This window comes from Ambystoma mexicanum, chromosome 2q (genome assembly GCF_040938575.1).
Source record: "Ambystoma mexicanum isolate Mex_15411 chromosome 2q, UKY_AmexF1_1, whole genome shotgun sequence".
Classification (NCBI taxonomy): Eukaryota; Metazoa; Chordata; class Amphibia; order Caudata; family Ambystomatidae; genus Ambystoma; species Ambystoma mexicanum.
The window spans coordinates 330,858,447-330,874,112 of NC_090924.1; the positions used below are offsets into that span (position 1 = coordinate 330,858,447).

Consider the following 15,666-nt stretch of genomic DNA (forward strand, 5'->3'; position numbering starts at 1 on the left):
AGGGGTAGCAGCGTCCTCTTGTACAGGTAGCTAAAAGGAGTGACCAGTACTCCCAAGACAAGTGAGTGAAGCCAGGGAGCAAGGTTGAAAAGATCTCACTGCCAAAAAATTATTCCAGGATCAGACAAAACATCTGCAGATATGCTGGGGGTCCCATTGAAGTAGAATGGAAAGCTGCAAAGGTGCAATGAGGGAAATTTCTTTCTCTATAATGCTCAACAGGCATATAACGCAAGTGCCTCGCCTTGCTTTATCCCTTGTAGGGTACCTCAAGGCTCGTGCATTTACTCCACACTTTACAAATCTTCACTAGGCCTCTCTTTGACACCTTGGACTCCATCGGCATAGCCTACACCAACTATACCGATGACTCAGAAATCCTCCTCCCACTCACAGCTAACTATGTGGTTGACTCCAACACCCTTAATGACACATACTTTGTGATCCAGACATGGATGGCAGCAAACTGCCTGTGCCTTAATGGGGACAAGACAGAAATCCTGCTGGTTGACCCCTCAACAGTGCAAAAAAACCTTAATGAACAGAATTCTGCCTTCCATATTGACATCACCGGATCCCTGTCTCGTCATCAGTAAAGACCCTTGGGGTCTACCTTGATGCCACCCTATCCATGACCGGCCAAGGGAGCGGTATTGCCTGCTCTGCAGCCTATGCCACTAAAGTCCTAAACGCCTCCAGACCTTTCCTATCCACAGACAGCTGCTTACCCGTCGCCCGAGCAGTCAACATCTCGATGTTAGACTACTGTAATGTCCTCTTGGCAGGCACTTCAGCCAGAAACCTACAAAAACTACAAGTCATACAAAACAATGCCCTCCGAGCAGAGTTCAACGTCCCAAAAAAAGCACATCAAGCAGCCAGAAGAGCAGCACACTGGCTACCTATCGGAGAACGCATAATTTTCAAAACACTGTCTATTACTTATAAGTGCCTCTCCAATACGGCTCCCCCTAGTTCTCCCAGAAAATCTCCAAAGCACAATCCACCAGACCCACCAGAACGCCCTACACCCACCGCCTCCTCTTACACAAAGTCAGATGAGCTGAAGCTGGAGGCTCAAGCTTTCCCTACATCGAAGTGAAACAGTGGAACTCTCTCCCCCCAAACTAAGAGCGGAACAGTCATACTGGGTGTTCCGCAGAGCCTTAAAAACCAGGCTGCTTGACTAGACCGGTATGTAATATTACTGCTAGTGTTTATTATGAAACCTACCCCATGTACCTGCACCTGCTCATCATGCAGAATATACCACCTGTTGAGATAATTAACAGAGCAATAACATGTAACCGCTCTCCATGCACAATAGACCACTTTAATACAAATAACTTGTATCTGTAACAGCGTCCCAATGCCCTAGGGTTGTTTGCACGCTTTATAAGTGAAATAAATAAATAAATAATCATTGAATTAAAAAGGCAAGAGACAGTATTTGAGAACTCTCCAGGAAGATCGGAGGCACAAACACTTAGAGAGGTTAAAAGTAGGGTTGAGGTCCAGAGGAAATTTGTAAAAATGCAGCCGGCGATGGTAGGAAATCATCCAATGGCATTTGATCCTTCATCAGCAGACAGTCCTTTGCTATTGGCTTTTGTCACTGGATGGTGGTTAATCGTCAATGGCAGGTGATCCTTCGTCGATCGATGGACCTTTGCCACTAGCCTGTCAGCTGTCGATGAGTTGTTTGTAGATGATGGCTTCTCAAGTGTGGGTGGTCAGCGGGGGAAAAGTCTATGATGGATGACTCTCATAGAGGTCGCTGACAGATCTCCCCCACAGGTCAAGGGCAATTCTTAGAAACAGGATGAGCATGGAACAATTGCAAAGGAGGCACACTGTTCCCAGCCGAGCAGATTTTGATTTGTTAGCATGGGGTCTTATTGTACTCAAATAAGGCTCTCCTTACCACTTCCCCGAATGGGGAAGCAGAAGCAGTGCAGGTTTCACCCCAGATGAATGTGCACATCCTGAACTAAGAAAATAGCTCAGTCCTTGAGCGAGGACTATTTTGTTCTGGGGTCCTCAAAACTACTGTCTCTTCCAGACATTAAGTGTGAAGGCTGAGTGAGGTAGTACAAAACATAAAGACACGGGTCTTTCAGAAGCTGTACAAACTGCAGCTGAAAACACATAGCTAGATAGCAGGAGTTCAAAAAAATGGGAGAAAAAATACTCCCAACAAAAAATAAAAAACATTGGACACGTCGGAGCCTGCCATTTACTTGCATCCAAAGAGCTCTACAAAGAGGTTTGGTTAATTGTTGCCAGCAGCTGATTAGTGCCACAGGAGGGATTCATATCACTACTGCCTGAGTTGAAGGGGAAATGTAAGGTAAACACACCTCTTTTCAGTTGCATGAATGAATAGGTGCGAAGAGGTATGGATTACAAGACGATATCTGTTTTTGAGTTAAATATATATTTTGCTGACCTACAAATAACGCCAATGGGAATGGGACTTGTTTATTTTACTCACCAAGCAATCATTTTAATACGAACTTCATTAAATAGGAAGTAAAATATTCCCTCTTTAAAATCTTATCGGGAGGTTTGGTATACACTGTACGATATAAGATTATTCCTGTATATATTCTCATAGAAATGTTTATATGAAGCAGAGCAGTCCTAGAGTGGGGCAAACAGCCCTAATGGGGCAGCGGTCAATTTCATGTCACTTCTTTGCAACATGGCTGGATGTGGGCACTGGGAAATGATCAGAGACCGGGGGAAGTGGGTTACTCCACAACTTAAGCAGAGACATAAAAGTACATGTTTTCGATCATCAATTCTGGACTTCACTGCTTTCTGTAGATTGCGGTTTCCAAATGTGCTCTTTCGGGATCTTGAAGGCCACACAGAAATTGTTGCAGTTCGTTCACACATGTGTATCTTCATAGAAATGCAGTATGACTAACATGTAAATAATTGTTCTGTGATTTCACCGGACTCATATGTGTACACCCACAAATATTTGTATAGTGTGCACAGAAATCATTATTAGAAAATTGTAAAAGGAATCTTGCTGACACACATCCTCACAATCTGGTGCAGAGATTTAGGAAATAGAACTCTGCTCCTGTTAGCTGGCTGGTTAGGCTTTGACCCACTCGAGGACAGGTGGGTAGAAACAAAGTATTACACAAACACCAACTAGAGTTAGGCTAGACCAATTTAAAACCATCATAAACACATTTAAAGCAAAATGAGGTTCATAATTATTCATTAAAAGTTATGCATTTGCATATACTCTATTTTCTTTGTAGGCTTGCTGAAAGAGTACACCGTATCACATATTGCAAATACTGTTTTTACATATAAGGAGGCGCCCTACATGCCAGAGAGGGAAAAATAACCCTTTGGCTCACAGGTGACCTTTTGGGTTGTAGATGGAAGTGAACACATACAATGTACTGGCAGTACCGTACACATGGCAAAAAAACATGGGCACACCAATATTTCCAATTGTTACACTTCAATTAGTTCTCTAATAGGGTTCCACTTTCAATCTGTTACCTTACCTTAACAGGTTCCCAGATGAAGAAAGATGCCAGAAAGCTGAATACACCAGAGATAAGCCACATGAGTCCAACGCTGGAGGCAAACCCCACCCCGATCCAGATGGAGACCCCAATGCTGGCAGCAAAGAGAAGAAAGCTCAGTGTGTGAGCTAGGTGCGTGCACCAAGAAGGGAAAAGATGCTTCCGCAATGCATCACTGAGAACTGCAGAAAAACAATGACAAAGATCAGCATGGACCATCTCAGGCCCGGCAGAGCATGCATAGGGACATCTGCTTCATGCCAATACAGATCATATGCAAGCACTTTCAATGTCAGAACTCATCAACTTTAAAACAAGTATATTTGGAAACCCAAAACCATTGCACTACATTTGTAGTGATCCCAAGATCAGAAACCTGTTCTTTCCATTAATCATCTTACAGGTTAGTGGTTTATATATGAAAATCATTAAGGCTATTACAATGCAAAATATTTGTCATTACTAATACAAACTTTTATTGTCCACTGTTTACAAATGCAGATTTTATAGTTATATTTCCCCTATGAATTCATTATATAGGTTATAGCTTCATTCAGTGAAAGAAGTTAGTATCAAACATGGGACCCAAACAGAGTCATCTTCTTTCTTGAAGCGTTACATTAAAGCACAACACGCGTGGCCATCTCTCACCCCCACACTAAGGAGTCTTGATCCCTATTCTGTGCTTGGTATTGCTGTACAATCCCCAATTATATACACAAAAAGAAACAGTACAAACCCCCTCGATTACATCTAAGAGAGAATCTCTAATGAGTGTCTCTGTTCTTAAAACATTGCAAATGTGTCTGCAGAATTCTTCATTTACAGAGAATAAAAGCTACTGCTTGAATTGCATCCAACGATTGAACAATAGATGATGCCTGATCGCTTGATCCCAAATATCAATCAAACGTGGTACTCAAGATGGTGGAAATTAAGGAAGACTGGATTCAATGGAGGAGAGGTTAGGGATTAGAAGCAAACCAAACATTGCTGGAACCACAAAAGGAAACCAGGGTGTCGGGAGTTGGAAAAACAAGAAGAACTGCATTTAGAACTTGAGAACCACAAATTGCAATGCAATTAACCCTTTTTTGGGATCCTGAAGATGGGTGAAACAGTGAAGGATGTTGAAAATCAATACAGGACATATAACTGATCACATTTTTAAGGATGAAGGAGGAATGCAGGTCATGATAGACAGGGCTGAGAGGGTGAGAAGGAGGGAGGGGCCCAAGAACAGCATTGGTGCATTTCCGTTATTTTTTCAGAGAAAGCCAGGATTCTGAATAGAGTTTAAAATGCACGGCCAGTTGATAACATGATCTCAACAATAAGGATTTTTCCATGAGCGCTCCACTTACACTCTGGCGAGGCTTGAGCAATGTAAAGCACTGACTTGGTGGCTAACAGTTAGGGGAAATACCCCTTCTCTCTGTCTTTTGAGTGGGAGAGCATGAAGTACATTCAAAGAATCACTGCAGAGTTGGTGGAAGTGGAGGGAGAGCACCACATGGAGGAAGGAAGAAATTAGCCCAATGAGGGCCAATAACGAGATGTGGAGTTTGGGGAAAAAAGGATAATTTTGGAACCAGAAAATGTAGAAAGCTTAGCATTCACTCTTCCAAAGAAGTGATTTTTGTTGGTGATGAAGGCCCATGGAGGGCACCACAGGAAGCCTATGCTACTAGCAACCTAGCTACAATCTAGGATATGTCTCCTCAATTGGGAACTCTGCACCACTGTTTGGATGAAGATACACAAGCAGGGTATGTACCCATTCTGGGAGTCCTTAGGAATGGTGATTGGGCATATTATTTCACAGTGATCCTTAGATGTTACCTTATTTTCCTACTCACTTCCTTCCTTCCTCCTCGTTTTCACCACTTACTATTACATCCCATTACCGCCTTACTACTTGCTCTGATGTTACCTCCCTTCCCTTTTCCCTATTACTTCACCCCCTTGCCGCTACTACCACATCTCCACTCTTGTTACTACTCCTACTCCACTGCCACCTCTCACTACCGCTACAATGCCTCTATTCTTCTAATTCTTCCACTTCAACTGCCTCCACTGCAACCACTTCTCTACTACTGCTTCTCCGGTCTATCTCTCTACTCTGACTACCACACTCTGAAACTGCTACTATCACTCTCACTGAGACTCTTACTAAAATTACCTCTTACTCCCACTACTCCCCACTACCGCAACCACTACCTCCACTTACAACTATTACCACCTCTTCTCTCTGCTCCTACTATATCACCACTACAATTAGTACTACTAAACTCACTCCTCACCCCCACGCACAACCACTACACAGACACTTTCAACTTCCGCACTCACCTCACCCAACTACTACCCACACTAAACAACTCCCAGTTTACCTTTAAATATCCCACGCCCTCTCAGGACTTGCCAATTTACACTGGCCAATAACTTACCTTGCGGAGGGAGGGGGTGTGGCTGCGGCAGGTTGTGAGGAGACTTCAAAAAGGGCTTGCAAACCCAGCCCTCTTGTTTCCCATGCAGTCCTGCTGTGTTTCTGACCTGAACTTTGTTCCATTTTCAAAAACGTTGACTGTGGACCTGAACTGACAGACTAAAATCACAATGGCATGACTTGGGTGGATGACTGGTGTGAGAAGGCTCATTTTCCTTTTTAAGATGCTTTCAACCTTGGTGCCGGAAGCATTCTTTAGGAAGATTAATTATGAGATGGATTTTTATGACAGGGGAAAAAGGCAAACTTATTAACAGTTACTCACTGTAGTGACTAACGTACTCTTAGTCCATAGTCCCCTTTCCTCCATATTGTATCGGCGTCCCTCGCGAGGGACGGGAGACAGAACCTTTTTCACCAGAAAAAATCTTCTTCCCCTTTAAATTTAGAGGCATGCGGGGGGCGCGGCCTTGGGAGCAGCGCTCGCCTGACTCCGCCCCCCGGTACCACTCTTCAGTCCCCATAGACGCGTTGACAATGATAGGCATTGCCTAATGACACCAGTATTAATAGGGGGGAGGATAGTGGGACGTGTGGAGGAAAGGGGACTATGGACTAAGAGTAGGTTAGTCACTACGGTGAGTAACTGTTGATTACTCTTACGTCTCTTACGTCTTGTCCCCTTTCCTCCATACTGTATGGGCGATTACAACTGAATGTAGCCGCAGGGTAGAGAGGAGCCCCTCCTTAAGAACACAGGTTTCTTAGAACTGCCTGCACAAATACTGTGACCTAAGGAGCCGGTTGCTGGAAGGGCTTGCCCTGCCTCAGGTTGTAGTCCGCTGACCCCCCGTGGAGGTCCGAGAGGGGAAAGGACGGAATGTTGACTGGCTCCTCAGGGAGCCCTTCTCCTGATTCCCTGAGGCTGCGAAGTGCAACTGTAATTTCCGCCACCTGAGTCTTGTGTGGGGCACGGCCAAAAGGACTGCTGCCCTAAGCTCTAGTAGGTGTTGGTACCACCAGGCCAAGGTCACAGGCCTGGAGAGGAAGTGAGCTGTAGCTCTCTTGATGACCGCAATCTTGTCCTCCGAGGGAAAGACTCTCACAGAGCTTGTGTCCCCGATGAGGCCCAAGAAGGTAAGAATCTGTGTGGGCTGCAGCTGAGACTTCTTTGAGAATGATAGTGAACCCCATGTAGTGGAGTGTGTTCCTCAGTGCGGAGGCAGTATGCTGAACCGCTTCCGGAGAGGTGGCCCAGACAAGCCAGTCGTACAGGTATGGGTAGACGTGGTGGCCCTGGTCCCGGAGGAGGGCTGCCACGGCAATCATCAACCTGGTAAATACCATGGGAGGCGAGTTGAGACCGAAGGGTAGCACCTTGTATTGGAAATGAAAGCCCCTGATCCTAAAGCGCAGTAAGGAACAATGCAGCTGCCAAATCAGGACGTGTAAGAAAGCGTCCTTCAGATCCAGGGAGCACATCCAGTCTTGCCTTGCCAGTGTTTCCGCAAATAAGAGCTTTCCTCTTCTGTATGTTGAAAATCCCGGAATAAAAGCCCAAGCCTCGCTGGGAGGTTGGGACTTCTTCCACAGCCTGACTCTCGCCGAGCAACCGGATCTCAGCCAGCAGAGTTGCTGTCCCAATCTGTGGGAGAGGAGGGGAGGAAGGAGAAGAGGAAGGTACTTGTAGGCGGTACCCTGTGCAGACTACAGAGAGGATCCAGGGGTCTGAAAAATTCTGGTGCCAAAATTGCATGTGACAGCCAAGCCTGCCCCCTACCACCGGAGACACGTGGACCTGGCCGGACGTGTCATGCCTTTTTTCCCTCCGAGGCTGATTGGAAAAAACCCTTGCTCCCCCCCCCTCCCTTTTTGTTGTTTCCTCCGATGCTGACTCGGAGAACGGTCCAGTTGTCTGGACCTCTGTTCTTGGAGGTCTCGGAACCCCCCCAAACGGCTGCCCCTTGTCGGAGCGTTGCTGCGACTGGGTGTAGGCCTAGGGCGCGGCCTTTCTAAGAATAGATAAAGACTTTGCAGTTGTCTGCCGCAGGTGTAAGGAGGCGTTGGAGTACAGCTCCTTCCCGTACAGCTCCAAAATCTTCTCCTCCTTGCCTAGCAGTGTTGAGGACGAGATGGCCGAGGATGACTGCGGCTTGGAATAGAGTGACGCCGCCGCTATCACAGAAGAATGCGGTTGAGGATGAGCTAAAAGCAAGAGTGTGTCCCCCACCATCTGCCTGTACTTGACGTCGAGGCGCCGAGTGACAGGCTGGGCTGAGTGTGGCGTGAGCCACCCCTTCTTGGCCACGGCAACTATGGGCCTCATTACGAGATGGGCGGTAGCCATGGTGTTATTAGCACCATGGCTGCCTCCCATACCGTGTCTGAGTCTGGTCTTGTTCAATGGGGATTTACCGGTGCAGTCTGACCCTGGCGGGACCGGTAAGTCCCCATTGAACAAACCATTCCCCATTCCCATTTGAGCCCCGATAGGGCTCAATGGGAATGGGGAGGGCGCTAATAATGGGCTCACAAATGGCAAGCCCGTTATTAGCGCCCTGGTCCCTTAGCGGGACCCGTAAGGGACGTGTGGTGAGACCACACGTTGGTTACGGTTCCCTCCAAGGGACCTCGAAATCGGGCGGTAAGGGATTACTGGCATCGGTCTCCTTACGGGTGCCCGGTATCCCTTACTGCCCGACTCGTAATGACCCCCTATGTTTTTCTGCATTGCGATCCCCGTTTTGGTAGGGGGTCATAGGGTGAGGACTTCTGCTAAAACCCCCTTCTCGGGCTGCTCTACCTCAGGCTGAGGAAGGCCCAAATACTCTGCCAAACCTGCAAGGCGTTCCTGGAAGGCCCTGGCTGAAGATGGTGTGTCGGGGTCCTCCTCATCCGTGTCCACCAGGGTCGGGGTGTCCGGAGCTGGTGGAGGAGTGCTGGGCGCTGTGGGCTGCGGAATGGAGACCGGAACTGGTGGCTGCTGCGGAGGCTGGTGTGTAGGCGCCTGTACTGTGGGAGGCAGGAAAGCTGGAATCAGAGGAGCCGGTTGGGGCAGCGGCGTCTGCGCTGGGGTCTGTGGCACCAGAGCAATTGGAGGAAAGACTATGGGTGCCGGTGGGGTGACCTGAGGGAGCATGTGCAGGATGGCATCCCGAAGGATGGCCCCCTATGGGGAGTTTGCATCAGCCCTAGGAACCTTTCGAAGAACCTGACTTCAGAGGCTGAAGAGGTGGCAGGTGATATTGACGGAGTGGCCGAGGGCAGCTGGGACCGGGGCACACTCTGCCTGGGGCCTGGGTTGCAGGGGAAACCTGCCCTGCGCTGCTGATGGATAAACTGTAGGCCACGCACCTGGCTGACACCAGTCCTGCCTTGTGACTCTTAACTCCACCCACTCCGCAAGAGGGGGTATTGGATGAGTGGCCATTTTGTCTGGCGCAGTGGCTATTTTGACATGCTGTGTGCCACGTGCTGAAGTCGTGGTGCCTGGCTTGCTGGAACCAGCCCTGTCCAAAACGCTTGGTGTTGGAACAACAGGCCTATCCCGCACCCCGGGCCGTGACCTGGAAGGCGTTTTGCCCTTGGCAGAGCTGCCGGTAGTGCTGCGTGAAGGCGCCCCCTCGGACATGATGCCGGTACTAGTGCGTTGCCCCTCGGGAATGATCCCGGTATTTCAGGCCGAGACCTGGTAGGCGTTTCGCCCTCGGCAGTTCTGCCGGTAGTACTGCATATAGGCGCCCCCTCAGACATGTTGCCGGTACTAGGGCGTGGCCCCTCGGGTGAAGACCCGGTAAAAGAACCTTCCGGTCCCTCAGCACTGTCACCGGGAGGATCCACTGACCCCTGGGCCTACCAGCCGGTAGCCGACTTAGCCTCAGTACTTGTGCTGGTATGAGAACCTGAGCGGTTCCTCCCGCGCGGACGAGTCCTTGGAAGGAGTCTCCCTTGCGGAGTGCCCTGGAAAAGAGTGGGCCAACCTTGGTCCTGGATCGATGATCGACGAAGTCCTTCCGGTACTCTGGAGGCGATCTCTGGAAGAGCTCCCTCCACCTGGCTAGTCTGTCTTCAGAAACCTTGAGGAAAGCCTGTTGCACGCGGTACAAGCGTGCCAGCCGTGGTCAGGGCCAAGGCAATGTAGGCAGAGGGTGTGGGGGTCTGAAGTTGGAAAGAGCCCGTCTCAGGATGGACACCTGCTGAACTCTGTAGAAGTCGACATGCGCTGGAGAGGAGCGTGACGCCTGAGGGCCAAGTACCCGAATGTTTAAAAGACAAAGACAGAAGAGAAGAAGTATCCATGCAAGGAATTACATGGCCGAAGCCAAACCCAGCGCTGGTGAATTCGATCCATTCCCGTCGATGTGGAAAAAGGGACTGAGGAGTGGTGCCAGGGGACGAAGTCAGGCGAGCGCTGCTCCCAGGGCCGTGCCCCAGCGCGCCTCTAAATTTAAAGTGGAAGAAGATTTTTTCTGGTGAAAAAGATTCCGTCTCCCGTCCCTTGCGAGGGACACCCGTACAGTATGGAGGAAAGGGGACGGGACGTAAGAGTATGGGATGAATATGCTTTCTTTCTCAAGCGATGAGGGAGGTTTTGGATTCCATGATCTTTTTAAGCATTACAAAGCTGCTAAACTTATGTTGCTTTGTTTTTATTAGAACATCTGAGGGATGACTTTAGGACATACCTGAAAGATTGTGTGATGCATCGGAGAAAGGTAAGGGATCTCCTCTGGTCACACAGGAAGTATGTATTCCAGAGAATCCATTTACATCTGGTCTTGAGTGTCATATTGGAGACATGGAAAGACAATGGGTCTTATTCTAAGTTTGCCGGTGAGGGTTACATGACTTACCTCCAGCCAAGAGCTGAAGGTAACTCAGGCCACCACTGGCATTAAACAGACAGTATTTCCGGCACCAGAATTACAGGTGCCGGAACTACTGACAATTCCCCCCATGGAGCCTATGGGAATCCATGGATGGGGATTTACTGGCATTTCCGCTGCTTGTAATATCCCGCTAAAACCAGGATATCAGGTGTCAGAAATGGTAATACCGTTTGGTGGTATCTCGCCGGAATTACCGGCGGGATACAGCCAAACTTGGAATGACTGCCAGTAATTCTAATAAATATTCTAATAAATACCTTTTCATGTGGGCTTTCCTCTGAGTTTAGTATGGGGTCAGCCTATAGATTTGAGGGGAAACGAGTGCTTCAATGACTCAGAGTTGGTCTTAAACAGACCTGAGACAGCTATTTCAAGGGAGAGAATTAAACCATATGAAGAAGTACAAGATGTATTCGGTGCGGAAGGATTTGACAAAAAGAGAATGGTTTTAGATCCTTCATAGGTGGCCTCAGACTTTCCAGGATGTTTCTAAGGTTTTCACCCAAGTAGATTATATTGTACAGAACAACACATTTGGATTCCAGATATTGTGGCTGCTGCTCTAATGCTGGCTCCCTTAACCATATTATTTGGACTCACTAAAACATTATGGGCATTAAAAGCTGCCAAAAATGGAGGAGTTGCTGATTGGGCAGGAACTTTTGCAGTACCACAGAAGTGGAAGTTCCGTCTCACTCGCCACAGGACCTAAAGTGTTGGCACTGGAAGGTATGGAATGTTGTCTTGATGGTAAAATGAATGTACCTGGTCCATGCTGAAGTTTCTTTTTTCATCTAGGAATGGTGGGCCTATATCATATCCCCATGTGTTGGGTCACATTTCTTCTTCTTTTTACGCTTTTTTTATGACTCCTTGATTTGAGGCTTCATTTTGGTATTGTGGTGATGGCTTGTAAGTTGGGATTTACCCATCAAAGGCTTAGTGGCACTTGTTATGTTGTGTATAACCCTGCTTCAAGGAAATAATAAATAAAATATTGGAAGAAAAATCCCCAAAAGAAATGGAAAATGTACCTAAAAGGATGGGGGTGATAGCAGTTTCCCGACCCAATTGCTTGGCAAAATAACAAGAACCAGCTTTGTGGTGCAGGGTCCAAGTTTTATAGGTATCCGTGTGTAATGCAGGATTTGTCTACTCGGGTCTTAATTTTACATTTTATAACTGCTATATGCAGCATTTTGCAGAGCAGCTTTAACTGCCAGGCGTTAACCCTTGAAGGGTTAAGGCCTACACTGGTACAGGAGCACATCTTTCCAGAATCTTAGGAATCAGAGTGAATCTGTTAGATTTAAGGGTATCTCTACTTTCACACTTTACAATCCTATGAACCTAGAACACCATCAACTACTAGGAGACCGACAATCAGGGTTCCGCCCCAACCACAGCACGGAAACAGCCCTGCTAGATCTGAAGATCCAAATGGATGCCAACAGAGAATCAGGCAAACTCTGCCTACTAATGCTCCTCGACCTTTCCACGGCCTTCGACTTGGTTGACCACGACAAACTCTGTGCCACCCTAAACAATAATTTTAACCTATCCAACCAGGCCACAGATTGGATTAAATCCTTCCTTGCAGACAGGACCTCAAGAGTCGCCAATGGTAAAGTAGCAGCAGATCCCATACCAGTCCCATTAGGCGTCCCTCAAGGCTCCTGCCTCTCTCCCACCCTGTATAATGTGTACACTAAGCTGCTCTTCGCAGCACTGGATGCCATGGGTGTCATCTACACCAACTTTGCAGATGACACTCAAATCCTTATCCCTCTAACAGGAAACCATGAGCAAGATTCCATAACTATCAATAAGATTTATTCAATAATCCAAAAGTGGATGGCCAATAACAGTCTATGGGCCTCATTAGGATTCCGGCGCTAAACCATGGTGCTATTAGCACCATGGTCCATGCCGGAGTCCGCCATGGCGGAATGGGGATTTACCACCCCATTCCGAGGTTGGTGGGGCGGTAATTCCCCATGCCACCATGGCCCTTCCCCATTCCCATTTTTGCCCCATAGGGCTAAATGGGAATGGGGAAGGCGCTAATTACGGTACCGCAAATTGCGGTACCGTAATTAGCACCAAGGTCCCTTTGCGGGTCCCTACTTTAACGGCTGGTAAAGGTCGGGTCCCGCAAAGGGACCTCGTAATTAGGCGCTAGGTGTTTAACGGCGCCGCAGCCTTTTACAGCGCCGTTAAACACTTAGCGCCTGGGTCATAATGAGGCCCTTCCAAGATAGCCTCCTTACAGCCTGTTTACTCAGCATTCTGCATCGACGGCACCACTATCCCAGTTCTAAAACAACTGAAAACACTAGGGGTTTACCTTGACGTGACACTTACCATGTCCAAGCAAGTAAACACACTAGCATCCTTTACCGCATACACAGCCAAACCTATTTCTCTCAGACGTAAATTCCTGACATCGGAAAACTGCATTACACTAGCAAGAGGGCTCATACTATCTAAACTTGACTATTGTAACGTCCTCTTCCTAGGCACCTCCAACACCAACCTTTCCGAAATCCAATATTAGGGGACAAAATCATTGGCTCCCCATCAAAGCCAGAATACTCTTCAAAACCCTCAGCATTTCCCATAAATGCATTACCAATAAAGCCCCTAAATACCTCCTTAACATAGTCACCAAGAAAACCCATACTAGACTCCTCAGATCTAATAACAGGGAAAACCTTGAAATCCCACATTATAAAAGAGAAAAAGCAGGAGGCAGCAGCTTCAAAGTACTCGCTCCCAGGCACTGGAATGCCCTACCTATAAATATCAAGAATGAAACGTCCTTCCCACTCTTTAAAAAACAACCTAAAACATGGTTATTCAACCAGTTTTAGCTACTCCCTAGTACATTACATCCCAGGCCAACTCCGCACATCCACTGTATATTGATGTTTATCTCCAATGTATATAATGTAAAAATGTAACTTGTATCCCCTGTCCAAATGTTGTGTACATTACTAAGATTGTATTTTGCCCATGTCTGTAACTACGCCGTGATACCTCAGGGTCTGGGCGTATAACAAATGTAATAAATAAATATGAGTCCGCTTTCTGATTTGATTGATTTTTACACCATAAGGAAAAATTGACTATTGGTGGAGAATGATAAATGATACAACCTTGTACAAAATCTGTTCTTACTTCTGTGTGAAGACTTGTACTTAGATCCAAACAAATCATATTATCGTTTATCAATGCCAGGACCCTACAAGAATGAATAATGCTGGATTACTGGTTTCTGACATGTGCAGGTCATATGAAAAAGATGAGGGATAGATGATTCACGTGCTGAGATGCTGCGACAAAGCTTTCCCTTTTATCGAACAGTAGTGTTGGAAAGAATTTGTATGATAGTATCTCTCTTCACCCACCCCAGATTTCCTCTGTTTACGATTCAATCAGTTGCACTCACTGATTGATTAATTGAAAATAATTTGCTCTACAGATCCTTCACTGTTGCTGTAAAACACACTTTAAAAAACTGGAATAAAATGCGAAACCTTCAGCAGATATTTAGATCCGATATATGGCGAAAGTCTCGGCGATAAAGAGGTGTCATTTCAAAAGACTTATTGAAATCTTGAAAAGACTTTTGGTTCCCTTTAATTCAACTATATGCAATAATTTCTTCTTACTGATGCCACTGAGGATTAAAGCACTATATACTTGCGTAGCACAACGTTTGATCCAATTAATACTTGTGTTGTCCTTTTGAAAGTAAGCATGTTAATAATTGTATGCTACATGCAAAACATTGATTAAAACCTTTTTTTCTTTTTTAATTAACGACTAACCTGTTCTTGTCGACTTGGCTGAGCATGACACCCCCCGAACCGGTTTGATATTCAGCCCCTTTTCATTTAATTTCTGCATTTGGATGTTTTCTGCCTTGTCCGTAAAGACTCCGGCCCTAAAATGAAAAAGTCAGCCATTAGTTCTCTTCAACCTTGTCTTTCAATTTTCTACAAACATTCAACTCTAATGTAAGGCGCATATCTACTTATTAAAATAGAACTAGCACGCTTATAGAATGAGAAAGCAAATACAGACAGGTTCCCTTTCTTATTTTTACTTAATTTGGACCCTCTACTTGCTCTCCCTCTCTTTGTCACTTTTATTTTTTCTTCCTCTCTTTACCCCTCCTTCATGCTCCTTTACAAACTTCCCAAGTCCTACCTTGAATCCTTACCCGCTCTTTGTTTCTTTGTCCCTTTGTCCTCCTCTCTTTAACACATTGGGCCTCATTACACGGATGGCGGAGAACCATGGCGCTATTAGCGCCATGGTTCATGCCGGTAAAATACCGGCATCGCCTTGGCGGAAAGGGGAATTACCGCCCCATTCCAAGGTTGGCGGGGCGGTAATTCCCCCTTCCACCATTGCCCTTCCCCATTCCCATTTTTGCCCCATAGGGCTCAATGGGAATGGGGAAGGCGCTAATTAAGGTACCGCAAATTGCGGTACTGTAATTAGCTCCCTGGGTCCCTTTGCGGGTTGGTTTTTAACGCCTGCAAAAAGCAGGCGTTAAATCCCCCAACCCGCAAAGGGACCTCGTAGTAAGGCGGTAAGGATTTACCGGTACCGGTATTTTACCGGTACCGGTAAATCCTTAACACCATCCGTGTAATGAGGCCCCATTGTGTCTCATTATGAGGTTGCCGGTGGGCTACTGGCAATCTTGCATTACCATTTCTGCCGCCTGTCATCTCGGTGTTACTGGGATATCACAGGCAGC

The 15,666-nt window shown here is 46.8% G+C and overlaps 1 protein-coding gene across 1 annotated transcript in view; it reads right to left on the minus strand.

The window, feature by feature from the left end:
• PKD1 (polycystin 1, transient receptor potential channel interacting) overlaps positions 1 to 15,666 on the minus strand; it is a 1,742,473-nt gene that overhangs the window by 313,267 nt on the left and 1,413,540 nt on the right. Inside the window, exons 36-37 of the mRNA XM_069647332.1 lie at positions 14,726 to 14,841; positions 3,537 to 3,739 (exon numbers count right to left, since the gene is read on the minus strand). Coding sequence (XP_069503433.1) covers positions 3,537 to 3,739; positions 14,726 to 14,841 — 319 coding nt within the window. The remainder of the gene's footprint in view (positions 1 to 3,536; positions 3,740 to 14,725; positions 14,842 to 15,666) is intronic.